At 39.2% G+C, this 16,317-nt stretch overlaps 1 protein-coding gene across 1 annotated transcript in view; it reads right to left on the reverse strand.

Moving 5' to 3' along the window:
* Window positions 1-12,609: 12,609 nt before the first annotated feature.
* The window catches only part of fra10ac1 (FRA10A associated CGG repeat 1), a 36,843-nt gene continuing 33,135 nt past the window's right edge, over window positions 12,610-16,317 (reverse strand). Inside the window, exons 13-14 of the mRNA XM_043712466.2 lie at window positions 16,063-16,147; window positions 12,610-13,914 (exon numbers count right to left, since the gene is read on the reverse strand). Of these exons, the coding sequence (XP_043568401.1) occupies window positions 13,872-13,914; window positions 16,063-16,147 (128 nt within the window). The 3' untranslated portion in view covers window positions 12,610-13,871. The remainder of the gene's footprint in view (window positions 13,915-16,062; window positions 16,148-16,317) is intronic.

Raw genomic sequence — 16,317 nt, forward strand, 5'->3', positions numbered from 1 at the left:
CTGATTGAATGGGTGAAGGGTAAATTACATCTGATTAGATCCAGTTTTTAGAGATCTGTAACGTAATAGTTAGGAGAAGAGTCTTTTGGTATTGTCTGTGCAGGTTTGATAAAGTTCCGTATGAAGGCCATTTGCAAAAATAATACTTGGCAATTGGAGGTAATTTTGCCCTGAATTGGTGAACTGGAGACGGAAGGCAGAGATTAGAGGGAAGGGAATGGATCCTGCTCGGGAGGTAAGTAGTATTCCATGGTGATCTTGCATTTTCATGTTTGCTGATATGCTAATTTGAGAGATGGCAGCAGAACAGAATGAAGGGGCCAAAACAAACTTTACTAATAAAACAACATCAGATGGAATTAAGGCTGGGGAAGACTGAGAATAGCATCCAGGAAAAGCAAATTGAACATTTTTCTTCATGGTCCAATACTGTAGAGGAACAAACTTGGCTCAATGAGTAGAAATCATTAGACATGTTGTACCTATGTACTAAATTTTAATGAAATGTTTGACTTTTTCTAAGTGAAGTTGGAAAACAAGGGGAATGAAACTTTGGTTTACTTGTACAGAACTTTAGTCAGACCTAGTCTGGAGTACTGTTCAATTTTGGGCACCACATCTTAGGCCTGGAGTGGGTACAGTGCAAGAACAGCACAATACCATCTAAGCTTAAAGGGTGAAATTATGAGGACATGTTGCATTAACCTGGTGATGGAATCCAGAACACAGCACCATATCAGAGCTAAGCCATCTAAAAGTGAAATCAGGAAACACTTCAAACAAAGGGAAGTGAAAACCTGAAACATTCTCTACAAAAAGCCTGCTGATGCTGCTGGAATGAAAATTTTCACAACTGAGATTTTTGTTAGCTAACAATGTTAAGGAAAATAGATCGAAGGGTGGTAAATGGGGGATATCTGACTGAATGGTGGAATAAGCTTAAGGGAAGGAAATTTAGTCGTGTTCCTAAATAAAACTGGTGTTGGGTAAAAGAACAACAATCCACAACAAAGCTTAAAAATCACAAAGAAAATATTTTGAACTCTACTATTTGTTTGTCAGTATTTTCTGAACATAAATATAATAATACTTTGCATTTCAGAAAAATCACCATAAAAATATCGGGTATTGTCTCTGAAATCTAACCTGGAGATGTTTGCCAGCATTTTTATCTCTAATTATGCCAGTTTTCTAGCATTGGTAGGCATGTGCCATCAACATCTACGATTTCCAAATTCCATGTACAAAGCGACTCTACATATTTTACTAAGCGAATAGATGCATTTCTCTTCTCTTTTCAGCTTTCAAAAATTACCTTTATTGTGCACATGTTCAAAAGCTGACCTGTTGAACAAATAATGTGCGTTTACTTACAGTAAACAATGGAAAAGGGCAGCTGATTATATATGAGCTGAAGATGCATTGCCAATTTTTAGTGACTATATCGGCACATTTGCATCAGCTGATTTAAAAGAATATAAGTGCAGCCCTAAGTTGTGAGTGTATATAAAATAGTTGCCAATATTAATTATTACACAGCATTTGCATTCTACTTACAAAAACTGTATTGTGCACAAACTGCTCGTGTTGAAGACATTTATTAAATTTTCATCTCTGGGACCTAACTTGCGTGTTGTGCAGATTATAATTTTTCATTCTCTCATGGGACTTGGGTGTCAGTGGCTGGTCAGCATTTATTGCTCATCTCTTGCCGCCCTTGAACTGAGAGGGTCACATGCTGATACATGTATTGGGGTGGTTGAATTTCTCCAAAACACGCCACAGATCATTGCCTTTTCACACATGGCCACTTTGGCCAAAGGTTTTTGTTGGAATGGCATATGAGGTATTACAAACGGTGGGTGTTTTCTCAATCCAGGATTCCTGATTGCAGTCCCAGGGTTTCCTGATTTACACCAGGGTATTTTAAGGGTGTAGGCTGGTTTGGGCCATAGGCCTGCACTTAGCACTTGTGACCTGGCTGGTGCCATTGTGAGGATAGATATGTTCTTACTGCTCTGCAATTTTCATGGAATCAGGCGAGTTGAGCTTTTTAAAGGGGTTTTGGTTCCTAGTATCTGTGTGTTGTGAACCCCAGGCTGTTTGAGGGAACTTCTTAAAAGGTGAATTCAAAAGATCATCCACATGCTAGGCTGTGTCCCTGCATCCCCCTCCCTCCAAGGCCCTTCTTATCAAGCTAATAGCTCTTCCATATTCATCGACTCACTGTAAGAACTAATGCATGGATGTGCAATACAAAACCTGTAAAATGTTACTCAATACTTTCTAGTACTTTTAAAGAAGTTCTTTTACTACAGGGTAGAGGATGTTTTAAAATGCTAAGAGCAGAAACTATAAGACACTTGTAAGCTCCTAGCCTCAGGTAAATAAACTGACCGAGGAGATCAGAGATCGACATCTGCAGTGCAGCTAATATTACATTGTGACTCAAGTATTTCAACAAACTTGTAGATTTCTTAGCTTTCAGCTAAGAATGCCTAATGATTGGGATTAGGGGGCAGTATGTGGCATGAATGAGGAATGTATGAAGTGGATGAGGGGTTAGAAGGCCTTATATTTTTCAAAGTTGAAACTTTATTGCTGGAACAGCACAGCAGGTCAGGCAGCATCCAGGGAACAGGAGATTCGAAAAGAACAGGAGTTCTTTTACTACAGGGTACCACAGGCCCTTCTTCAGGAATGAGCAGAGAGTGTTCAGCAGGAGAAGATAAAAGGTAGGGAGGAGGGACTTGGAGGAGGGGCGTTGGAAATGTGATAGGTGGAAAGAGGTCAAGGTGAGGGTGATAGGTCGGAGTAGGATGGAGGCGGAGAGGTCAAGAAGAAGACTGCAGGTCAGGAAGGCGGTGCCGGGCTGGAGGGATCCGGCTGAGACAAGGTGGGGGGAGGGGGGATGAAAAAACTGGTGAAGTCCAAGTTCATCCCCTGCGGTTGGAGGGTTCCCAGTCGGAAGATAAGACGCTCCTCCTCCGACCGTCGGGTTGTTGTGGTTTGGCGGTGGATGAGTCCAATGACCTGCATATCCTCGGTGGAGTGGGAGGGGGAGTTGAAATGCTGTGCTACTGGTTGGTTGGGTTGGTTCGTCCGGGTGGCCCAGAGGTGCTTTCTCCTCCTTATATTTTTCAAACCAATTGAGACAAGGTTAAATAGCATGGGGCCTTTCAAACAGCTGAGCTTGCTATCCTACAGCTTCTATGGCTCCCTCCGACCTTCTTCCTGGGTTGGCTGGCCAGACTGCAGCCCTCTCCCAGCAATGAAGATCCCATCTTTCCAGGCACTTTCTCCTGAAGCCAGCATGAGAAGTTCATCACTGCGTGTTGTCTATCTTGGTAGATATGTAATTGCGTCGAGTTACTCTCACCTGACCAAACACATTAGAACATTATTAGCTAATTTATTTTTCTTTCCACCTTGCACTATCACCTTGGGAAATTCCTAAGGATCCATTCTTAGCTCCCTCCCTCCACATCTGCACCATGATGATAATATTTGTCAAGATAAGGCTGTCACTAATATATAGTGATGTTTACCCTGGAGAAGGATATGGAGGATAGTGAGAATGAGGTCACATTGTGGCTGTACAGGACATTGGTGTAAATCCAGTCTCCTTCCTATCAGAAGGATATTGTGAAACCTGAAAGGGTTTAGAAAAGATTTACAAGGGTATTGCCATGGTTGGAGGGTTTGAGCTACAGAGAGATGCTGAATAGGCTGGGACTGTTTTCCTGGAGTGTCAGAGGCTGAGGGGTGACCTTATAGAGGTTTGTAAAATCACAAGGGGCATGGATAGGGTAAATAGCCAAGGCCTTTTCCGTGGGGTGGGCGAGTCCAGAACTAGAGGGCATAGATTTAGGGTGACAGGTGAAAAACTTAAAAGGGACCAAAGAGGCAATTTTTCATGCAGAGGGTGGTATGTGTATGGAATGGGCTGCCAGAGGAAGTGGTGGAGGCTGGTACAATTACAACATTTAAAAGGCATCTGGATGGGTATATGGATAGGAAGGGTTTAGATGGGCCAAGTGCTGGGATTAGGTTGGGATATCTAGTTGGCATGAACGAGTTGGAGATAAAGGGTCTGTTTCCATGTTGTACATCTCTCTGACTATCTAAAGTGCCTTAAATGCCCCTGTCATAAATACCTCCAGCACCACCTATGGCTGTGCATTCCAGGCTTCTACTATACTCTGTTAAAAAAACTTGCCCCTCCCATCTCCTTTGAACTTACCCCCTCTCATCTTAAATGTATGCCCCCTAGTTTTAGACATTTAAACTCTTGGGAAATGATTCTGACCGTCAACCCTATCTATGTAGCTCATAATTTTATCAGGTCTCCCCTCATCCTCCACTGTTCAAGAGAAAACAACCTGAGTTTTTCTAGCCTCTCCTTATAGCTCATACCCTCTAATCCAAGGAGCACACTGGTAAACCTCTCTGCACCCTCTCCAAGACTTCCATATCCTTCCTGTAATGTGGTGACCAGAATTAAACTCAGTACACCCGGTGGCCTAACCAAACTCTTATAAAGCTGCAATGTGACATCCTAACTCTTGTACTCAGTTCCCCGAACAATTAAGGCAAGCATGCTATACACATTCTTTACCACCCTATCTACTTGTGTGACCACTTTCAAGAAGCTATGGACTTGAACCCCAAGCTGTGTAAATCAATGCTGTTCAGGGCGCTGCCATTTGCGAAGCTTTTTCTTAACATTTGATCTCCCAAAGTGCAGCACTTCACACTTATCCAGATTAAATTCCATCTGCCATTTCTCTGCCAATAACTGCAACTGATGCATATCTCACTGTATCCTTTGACAACCTTCTACACTATCCACAATTCCATCTATCTTTGTATTGTCTGCAAACCTAATAACCCACCCATCTACATTTTCATCCATGTCATTTTATATATCGCAAACAGAGGTCCCAGTACAGATCCCTGCAGAACACTACTAATCACAGACCTCCAGCCAGAAAAAACACCCTTTCACGACTACTCTCTACCTTATACAGGCAAGCCAATTCTGAATCCAAATGGCCAAGTCACCTAGGATCCTATACATCTTAATCTTCTGGATGAACCTACCATGAAGGACCTTGTCGAAAGCCTTACTAGAATCCATGTAGACAATATCCACTGCTCTACACTCAACAATCATCTTTATCACCTCGAAAAATTCAAACAAGTTAGTAAGACATGACCTGCCCACACAAAGCCATGCTGACTGTTCCTAATTAGGCTTTTCCAAAAGTGCGTAAACCCTATCCTTGAGAATTCTCTCCAAAAGCTTCCGGACCACTTGGATTATCCCTGTTTCCCTTCTTGAACAGAGGAACAACATTACATACTTGCCAGTCCCCCAGGAACTGTCCAGTGGTAAGTGAGGATACAAAGATCTCGGTCAAGCTCTCAGAAATCTCCTCTCTTGCCTCTCTCAGTAACCTGGGGTAGATACCATTGGAGCCTTATCCACCTTAATGTTATTCAAGAGACCCAACACCACTTCTTTCTTGATTTCAAAATGCCCTAGCATTTTAGCATGCTCCACAGTAATCTCACTATCCTCCATATCCTTCTCCTGGGTAAACATCACTATATATTAGTGACAGCCTTATCTTGACAAATATTTTCATCATGGTGCAGATGTGGAGGGATGGAACTAAGAATGGATCCTCAGAAATTTCCCAAGGTGATAGTGCAGGGTGGAAAGAAAAAAAAAGCTGATAATGTTCTAATGTGTTTGGTCAGGTGAGAGTAACTCAACATAATTGCGTATCTACCAAGATAGACAACCTGGCTAGGAGGGTGAATTGCTGTTAGTGGCTAACAATGGGTTGTATATAATATGTGATAACAAGGCCAGGTGTGTTGGGGTGGGGGCTAGGACACAGGAGAATTCAAGCCCTAAAGTTATCGAACTCAATATTGAGTCCAGAAGGCTGCTGGGTCCACAAATGGAAAATGATGTATTGTTCTTCCAGCTTATGCTGAGCTTCACTGGAGTACTACAGCAAGCTGGAGACAAAGATATCGGCCAGGGAACAGGGTGGTGGGTTGAAGTGGTAGACAACTGGAAGCTTAGGATCATTTTTGCCAACTGAATGTAGGTGTTCTGTGAAGCTGTCACCCAGTCTATGTTTCATTTCCCTAATGTAGACGAGACCTCATTGTGAGCAGTGAATTCAGTAGACTGATGATTGTATTTCTTAGTTATTCCCTTGCATTCCATTCCATTCCTCAATCTCTCTATGTCTTTCACTTCAAGAGCCTCCTTAGTCAACTATGACCAAGTGCTTAAGCACCCCTTTCCAACTAGGACCATGTTTTTCTTAAATCTCAGATATTTTTCTCTGTTAAAGGTGCTTTATTAACGTAAAGGTGGAGGGACCTTTTTGTCCACATTAATATTTCCAAGTCATCCAGAATTACAAAGGTTGAAATTTGGATGTGATTAAATGTGGGCAACTTACTTCAAAATACTTCTCACCATATTTTGTGACTGGCATAAATTTAACTCACTCTGGGAAGTTAGCGGTGGGGAACGTGTGCATTGACCTTAGATTACAGAACTCTTTACAGCCTCCTGGAGACTTGGGATAAGGAGAAGTCTTGCCTTAATTTTAATGGGAATATCAAATCAAGGCTCATATTTACAAATCAGAATTGGGAAAGTCTAACAATGATTAGATTAGATTACTTACAGTGTGGAAACAGGCCCTTTGGCCCAACAAGAGCAACCCACCCAGACCCATTCCCCTACATTTATCCCTTCACCTAACACTACGGGCAATTTAGCATGGTCAATTCATCTAACCTGCACATAATGATAATGGATTATAGATATGTCAGACTAAAATAACATTGATTTCATGTCTTTGATTTTATGACACTCTTTAGGACTACTGCTCAGTTATTTTACATTTAAAAGTGTGGACAATATAGTGGAATAGAATGTGGCAAACTCATTGAGAAACATACTTGGGTTGGTATAAGCACATTGCTTGGAATGGATTGGGAAATTAACCAAGCTTTAAAAATTACTTAGATTTAGTCTCTAACCTCATGGAAACAGCTGGGGTTAGTTATCTTCAAGGGCATTTGAGAAGACTTTTCACTTTTCTAAATTGTGCATGAAATCTATGCCTTATTAAAGCAAGGTTAGAAAAAAAATGACTGCTTTGTTCATGTTCAAGGATGAGCTTTCATCTAGTGAAAACAGGCTTGCTCATTTCAAACTGACAATAGCAGACTTGTATATTCCATCTCGATAACAGATTGTTTTGTTGAAGTATTTATCTAAGAAATGAAATCAATAACATAAAAAATACTTCACTGTGGACTATGCAACTTCAGAATTACTATTGACTCTTCAACAGTTTGAAGTCTATGTCTGTCATGATTGCAAAGAAATACTAACACATACTGACCACAATGTGCTATCTTTTGTGGAGAAATTTAAGATTTGAAATACAATGGAGCTTATTGATTCAATCATTCAACACTAAAATTGTTCACATTGATGGAAAATAAAATGTAATAGCCGACAGAGTATCAAGAATATGGTTATGCTGAAGTAATTAAGAATTGGGAAGTAAATTACAATATATTGTTTAAACCTTATGTAAGGAATGAGTGGTGGCAAAAGAATAAACCTTTCTAACATTTTTTGTATATGTATTATATTTAGCTCGTGATGAATTGCATTGAAATTCGTCTCACCTTGATATGGTGGAGGTATGCAAAAGATCACATTTTACTTTTTGGGGAAGTTATAAACTGAAATCAAAGAACCATCAACCTATTTATAACAGCATGTTACCAATGCTAAAAAAAACCAAAAAAAATTGAAAACAATTTAACCTATTGCTGAAAACTGGACGTGATCATTGGAATTTTGTATACCATTCTATTCTTTTCCCATTCCTGGTGTGTGTGTGTGTGAAGCCTTTTGTCTGTCTTAATCATGACTAAGTGAGAGCAGATTTGGAGTTTTTGAAGAGATATAGTTTAAGTTGAATATCAGTAGTTTAAAAATCCTTTCTTCTCTCTGATTTTTGTCGAAGTTGCATGAAACAATAAATAGAGTTACGTTCCGTTAGTGATGAGAAGCCGGTGTGAATTGTTTTTGGCTTGAATTGCAGTCAGAATGGCAAATTGGTCATCTTTCTGGCTGTTTGGGATTTTATAAATTGTGTGTGCCTTGTGGACACACTCTTCCCAGTTAAGTCATAACAAACTGAAGTACACATTTACTGCTATCAGAGATAATTACTCAACCTGACCAAAGTTATTGGAAGGATGGACAGAAAACCCCCCAGACATCATCATCATAAAGGACACAGCACATTCTTCAGAGATAGCCATAAGCATTTGAACAGCAAAAAGCATCAAATCTGTAACCATTGCTTCTGTCATTCTTGGCAATGCCAATACTCATAACTATTACATTATAACTGTGTTTGATACTCACTGAAGCAGTATTTGAATTTAGTTAGAAAATTATGATTAATTTTCTTTCTTAAACTCATGATCATGGTCTAAAACATGCAATATTTTAAAAAACAAACAACTGTGCTTGAGAACATGCTCATCAAATAATATGTGGACAAAAGTGCAAAAGGAAATATGCCTGGGATAATTCTTTGTCAAAGGCAAGTGTTCATAGTTTAAGGATTTTCACAGATTAGAGATAAAGCCTGTTGAATGAGCCAATGTATTTTGATGAAAATGGAGAGAAAATAATTTGTCCTTCAGGAATATATTTTATTTACTGAATAACTTAATTGCAGATAGTAGTGGGTTTAAGTAATAAATGTGCCCCTCCTAATGTCAATCTTCTAGATAGGTTTATGAGGAAAATGCTGTTATGGAAACCAGCTCATCAAAGTGGTCATTCTTCACATTGACAAACAGAGGAATAAACTTCAAGTAATTTTTTGAAAACATGTCTAGTGGCAATGCTGTTCTATCCATATTGTTGAACACTAGGCCATATGCTAAGGAATTCCAGAGAATTGTTCTAACTACGGAAACAGACGTCGTATTGTTCAACAGCATGATGTGCTTTTATGCTGAATCTTCTTTAACAGGATTACATATGAAGGAGGACCAAGTGAATTAGTTTTACCTTTCCGGACTAAGTAGATCAGAACTCTTATAGCTGAGTGTTAATCCACATGCATTTTCACAGAACTTGTGGTACAAAAAGCCGATTAAATATTTAGAGTACACATAAATTACAATCAAAATTACATGCTGTAATTAACTATTCACTTGACAATGAAAAGTTACAGAAGACAACATACTGACAATCAAATATAGAACAAGATTTAAATAAGAAATTTAAAAAGGCAGAACCACAAAAGTAATCATCTCTGGATTACAAGCAAATTGGCATTGGGTAATTAAAAAGGGCGATGAATGCGTGGTTCAAAGATTGGTGTGAGACTTGGTTTTGATTCATGGAATACTGGCATTAGTGCTGGGGAAAGAGGGATCTGTCCCATTCAGATGGGTTCACATTGAACTAAATTCAGATAAGTGAGAGATGATGATGGAGTTGAATTCAGATAAATGAGAGATGATGCTGGAATTGAGTTCAGAAAAATGTGAGGTGATGCACTTGGACAGGACAAACAAGGCAAGGAATACATGAGCACCGAGGATAAGGGGGACCTTGGAGTGCATATGCACTGGTCCATTAAGGTAGCAGGACAAGTGGATAATGTAGTTAAGGCTTATGGTATCCTTGCCTCTATTACTCAAGGCATAGAATTAAAAGCAGGGAGGTTACGCTGGATGTGCAAAACATCAGTTGTACTCCAGATATTGTGTGCAGTTCTAGAATCCACATCACAGGAGTGATGTGATAGCACTGGAGAGTGGACAGAGATGCTAATACCAGGACCTTGCCTGGGCTGGAGAGAGATTGAGTAGATTGCAATTGTTTTCCTTACAGTAGAGGAGATTGAGAGGGAACAAGATTGAGATATACAAAATTATGAGGGGCATAGACAGGGTAGACAGGAAGAAATGTTTCCACTTGATGCAGGGATCAATGACCAGAGGCACAGAAGTTGTGAGGAAAACTTTTTCTCACCCATAGGATGATGGAAGGAATTCTTAACTCACTCCCTGTGAGGGTGGTAGAAGCAGAAACCCTCATAACATTTAAGTAGTATTTAGATGTACACTTGCAATGCCAATGAATACAAGGCAATGTGTTAGGTGCTAGAAAACGAGATTTGAATAATTAGGTGGTTGCTTTTGACCAGCAGAGAGACAATGGGCTGAAGGGTCTATAGATCTCTTTAACCATAATCGTGTTGGGACAAATGCATTAGCAAATCATATAATCAGGGCTGTAGACAGGGTATAAATTAGATAGCAAGGAGAAGGTTCAAATTTCACACACAGGTAGATTTGGAAAGTCAAAGAGAAGGGACAAAGCATAAAATATAAGACTGCACCAGCAAATAAGGTCTGAAGAGAAAAATTGTAAAAGGACTGAATTAAAGACTCTTTATCTGAATGCTTGTAAAATTTGTAACAAGATGGAAGAATTGATAACATTAATGGAAATAAAGGAGTATCTCGCCATTGTTGAGATATGGTTCAAAGTGATCACTGCTGAGACCTTAAAACTTCAAAACTATTTCATTGTTTGGAAAGATTGAAAGGTAAGAAACAAGGAAGTGAAGTAGCTATCAAGGAGGAGATCAGTTGTGAGAAAGGATTTTAGTTCAGAGGAGCAAAATGCATTAATGTGAGGGGGGAGAAAGAGACAGCTAAAGTTGGAAGGCTCCTTCATAGTAGATATACACTAGGGCTTCTCAATCTGTGGGTCACAACCACCTGATGAAGGAGCGTCGCTCCGAAAGCTAGTGTGCTTCCAATTAAACCTGTTGGACTATAACCTGGTGTTGTGTGATTTTTAACTTTGTACACCCCAGTCCAACACCGGCATCTCCGAATCATGACCAATGCTATTGCTACTCATTCATTCACCAATCCATTCACACACTCACTTTCTCAGGCCCGGGAGTTTTGCTGATTAATATCACTTAAGAACCATTCCCAATGGCTGTGATGGTGTAGGAAGGAAAGATTTAGATTCCTGAGACATTAAGACTATTCCTAAGGAGAATGGGATCTATGTATGCTGGATGGGTTGTAACACAGCAGGATCAGGTCAAATATCTTCACATTGGCATTTGCTAGTACTGTTTGGGAGGATTTAAATTACAGTGGCTGGGGAATAGGAACCTGAGCAGGGAAACACGAATAAGGGAAACAAAGATAGAAATGAAAGGTGGCAAAGTAGAAAACAAAAGTGGAAGATACAGGAAACAGAAGCTAGCAGCAAACTGGGCTTCAGTACAAAACACATATAAAAACGTTAAAAAAGACAAGTGCTTTATCTGAATGCATGGAACATTCACAGTAAGGATGAATTGACAGCACAAGTAATTGTAAACAGGTACAATATAATTGTGATTACAGAGACCATGGCAGCAGGGTGGCCAAGAACATCCAGAGGTATTTATTTAGATGAAGGACAAAAAACAAATGGAAGAGGAGGTGAACTATGTTCTTATTCAAAGATGAAATCAGTGCAATAGAGAGATTCCTGAGATTGGAGAGATTGGATCACCTGGAGATCAGAACAGAGGGCATCTCATTGAACTATACAAAATTCTACTTGGTTGGACAGGCTGGATGCATTCCAGACTTGTCTTGGATCCAGGAAAAGGAATAATAGGATACACAATAAGCCATTTCAGGATGAGATGAAGAAAGTTTTCTTCACTCAGAGGGTGGTGAAGCTTTGGAATTCTCTACCATTGAAGGATATGGGATCAAGTCACTGAATATACTTAGAAACAGATTTTTAGAGGCTAAAGGCATCATAGATATGGAGCAAAAGCAGCAGTATGGTGTTGAGATAGAGCATCAGCCATGATCATGTTGATTGGTGAAGCAGGCTTGATGGACTGCTTTGGTCTACTTCTGCTTGTAATCTCTATGACTCTAAGAAGGTACACCCGCCCTGTTTAGCACTGCAGCTATCCCAAGAAGTGCTGCTTGTGCAACCAATGCTTCTCATGACCACCCTGTCACAACCGTCCACACTCGGATAGCAGCCTGATCTTCATTCTCCCTTGATGGTCCAACTCTCATTCTCGTTCCCATTGTGGCAGGACACTTCTCATGCTCTTGCTAGACAGCAGCCCCTTATTCTGACTCCCTGCCTTAGCACACCCATTATCAGTCACTATTGAGCCCATTGACAGCAAATGGGGAAAGAGAAATATCCTCAGTGGAGGTGCAGATCCTTGCAAAATTCTCCACTCTCACTTAACCATATTTTATACAATGAATTGGAAGATCAGACAGGACCCTGCAGCGGGCCACATTTTGTTCACAGATCACCTATTGGAGAAGCTTATTCTACCCTGAAGAATTTATGCCTCCTTGTTGTTGATTCCCCATTCCTTCCCTTTCCAGAATTTGAAAGAGTTTTATTCAATCCCTTTTGTGTTCATGAATCCAGAGCTTTCCACTGGAAATAAAATGTCTCACACAAATAAATACCTGGTTGACATCATTCTAATTTATAGTTTTATTATAGTAGCAATATTCCATTGTTAATCAGGTATTCATGCTGTGTGCAAGACCACAAGTCTTGTTAACCTTAGGGAATAGGGGCACAGACTTCACACACACTTAACATAAAACTCGGATACATCTCCAATGTACCACGAAGGACCACACAATCAAACCAGACAAGTCAATGGGAGAAAAGGGGGTCTGGGGCTGACCTTGCAGGTATGCAGATTCGCAGGGAGTGTACCAGCTGATAACAAGGTGTAAGTGTATTTTAGTTGCGATATTAATCAAATATCTCAAATATTTGCTGCTTTATTTAAGCTTCAGAATTTCAAGTTTCCTTTTGCATCTCTACTTCCATTTTCAAAGATCTAATTCTGTCCCTTGATTGTTCTGTCCCTTCAGGAGATATTTACACTCTATGGTCTTCTTCCCCCGAAGCAAACTGCTCCAAATTTACGTAGGTTTGAACTATATTACCATATAGTAACCAGCTTGAAGTCTGTTAAAATCTTTCACAATATGTTATTCTCTCATTGGCTAATCAGCCATTTCACCTAAGATGCCAAAGCATGTTTGTGCAGACAGAAAAGAGTTTTAGGCAATGAGATTGTGCGCAACAGATGAGAAATACATTACTTGCATACTATGAAACATTCAACTAATTACAGTACATGTTTGAGTTACAAGAAATATACAACAGAATAAATGACATTGTTAAGATTTCAAAATATTTCCAAAGTACAAAATTGTTTCAGGCATATATCTAGTTCTTCATTTAAAAAGATTAAAGAACCTATATTAACATTACCTTCAGTACAATATGCTGACAAATCACTGATAAATAATTCCCTTACTAACATACACTAGAACAACAGTAAGCAAATGTTATTTTTTTAAATTTTGTGATATCCCAAATTAAAATATATTCTCTGTTCATTGGATTATTCTGACAACTGAAACTTAAAAACTCCAAAGTACATTATTCAGAACTTGAAAATATCGGACATTTCCCAAAATGATTACAATATTTTATTGTAGCAGACAGGAAACTCTTCTATGCAAATTTTTCCAAATCCAGCAAGAAATATTCAAAGTAGTTATGTTCACCTGGTGTTTTTGTATTCTTAATTTTCAAACTTAATACTCTCTGAGATAATCATGTGAAAAATAAAATTTGAATTTGTTCAATTTTTTCTTCTTCTGGAATAAACTGTATGCAGTGATTAACCTTCAAGCACAGGTCACAGAAACATGTCTTCAAAATACTCATCAAATTCGTCCTCCCTGCAGATGAAGAACAGGGTATGCTTTAGGTTTCCATATTACAACTGAACCTTTTATGATATTTCTCATGAACAAGTCCCTCTCCTCCTATATCTGATTTCAATAACCTCCACACTACTTCTTTCCAACTCTTCCTTGATCTGTGTTTTCTACGCTTACTTACACTCTTTCACTACAGTGCCTTTCTCTAACTCTCTTGCTTGCTCTTTCTGAAGTGTTTCTGTCCTTTGGTCACCTCCCAGTCTCCAACTGTTTCTTTTCTCTGGTACACCTACTTGTCTGTCCTTTCCATCTTTCACTGTTTCTCTCTATATATTTGCAGTCCTACCCATTGCTTGCTCCTTTAAACACAAACATTTCTCACTTCTCCCAGTGAAATCTGCAACCAGATTTATACTGACTCTAACAGGTGCAGACCATAGTTGAACTGATCAATAGATAGGAGGAATGGGAGCAAACGAGTCAGGGTATGTGACTTAGATGTAGTGACAGCTCAGGCAGAGAGAAAGCACATATAATGCATCATCTCAGACTGGTAAAGCTTGCTGTAGATTTCAAGTGGGATCTGGAGTCCTGGGCCATAATTGTGTTACACTGTTAAAAACAAAACTGGTGTACTCACACAGACAAGGAAGAAACTGGCGAGTTGTAAAGCAAAAAGGAGTCCAGGACCTGGGGCTACCAGTGGATATGGGAAGGAAGAGGTAAAACTCACATATCCACACTGATAGGGCTAGCAGGGAGGGATCGGCATCTAGCATTGCTGTGTAATCAAAAGGAGGCTTGGCCATTTGAATCCAATCCATAATTGAGGAGCAAGTGGTTTCACACACCAAGGCTGTCATTATATGAACAGACAGGTTGGTTTGATCAGCGGTTTGGGATTGCGATGAGGCTGTATTTGATCAACAGGCAGCAGTGTTCAATGGTCTTAAGTCAGACCATTTGGATGGGGAGAGACAAACAGCTGAGATTTTGAATCCAAGTAGGAAATTTGTCCCAACTGGCATATGGCAACATATTTGCAATCGAGAACATAGCAGGTTCCCAAGATCCAATGATGTTTGGAAACAATAAACAATTTTTGATAAAGATGGATACACACCAACTGCAATAGTTTTCTTTCAGTTTAGTTTATTAGCCTGCTTAGGGAATGATGGATTAATTTCTATGGATAAATGGAGGAAGTCTAGAAAGTAGTCAACTTTTTTTTCTCCATTCATCAAAATTGACATTCTTGGATTAGTCACTGAACAAACCAGAAGAAATAATAATTAATTAAACCTGTCTTAAGGGACCTCTCCTATGAAGAGACCACAGAGGCAGAATTCCTTGATATTTCCCTTTCTGTACCAGGCTCATCTCCAAATGTCTACTCTCTGCTCTTTAATCTCATTTTGGTGTCACAGTTTTATGGGTGCTCTTCCTACTGTGACATTTCAGTTAAAATAATAGCTTTGATGTCTTTAGTGCAAGTTATTCCTTTGACATATTTCTTCCAATAAAAACATGGCAGCACTAAAATGGTTGGCAATTATTGATAAAAATCTACCAATGCACTCAGGAAAATTGTTTCCAATTAGAAACAACGTTTATGCTAAAGATTAAGGGAATCAAGGATATATGTAGGGAAAAGTCAGAAAAGTAGAATTGGAGGCTAATCAGATCAATCATGGTCTCACTGAATGGCAGAGAATACTTTCTGGCTGAATGGCCTACTTCTGTTCCTACATCTTAGGGTCTGACAAGTGAAATTTTACACTAGAATAATAATATTCAGCCACTTACGTTTGGCACAATGTTATGCATTGCACTAGAATTATCTACTTTTGTTCAAAGCACAGATTCACTAAGTTTTATGAGTGAAGAGAAACATACACAATCTGAGGCCATACACCTGAAGGGACAGACAGTAAGTCTCAGGGGTTAATAGTTTATTTTTACATGACATCATTTCATCTGCATGTGAGGGGCAATTCAGGATGTAATGATTCTGCACTGTTACAGAGCTCACATTTTAATTATTACAGCCACTGAGCGTTTTATAACCCTTATTTTGCAGATAGATGATAACAGAATTTGGAATGCAATGTTAGCAATAGTTCCTACCTTTTCAATATATATAACAATTTGGATACAAAAACACACCTGGTCTTAGTTTCAAAATCTTGAGCTGGTCCCTTCCAGTATTCAGCCTCCAAGGGGTCATCTGCATCTGGTTTATCTTCTGATTCTGATTTAACAATTATTATATTTCATAAATAAGTGCCATAACACAGTTGTCACAGTTCAATAACATATCAAGACAAGCATTTCAAACAAATGAAAAAAGTAATAGGAAATATCTGCATCACTGTTTGCTAAGGAAGAGGACGTTGATACATTATCAGTGGAAGCAGCCAT

This window comes from Chiloscyllium plagiosum, unplaced genomic scaffold (genome assembly GCF_037043375.1).
Source record: "Chiloscyllium plagiosum isolate Xiang-an unplaced genomic scaffold, Cpla_swu_hap1 HiC_scaffold_22, whole genome shotgun sequence".
NCBI lineage: Eukaryota > Metazoa > Chordata > Chondrichthyes > Orectolobiformes > Hemiscylliidae > Chiloscyllium > Chiloscyllium plagiosum.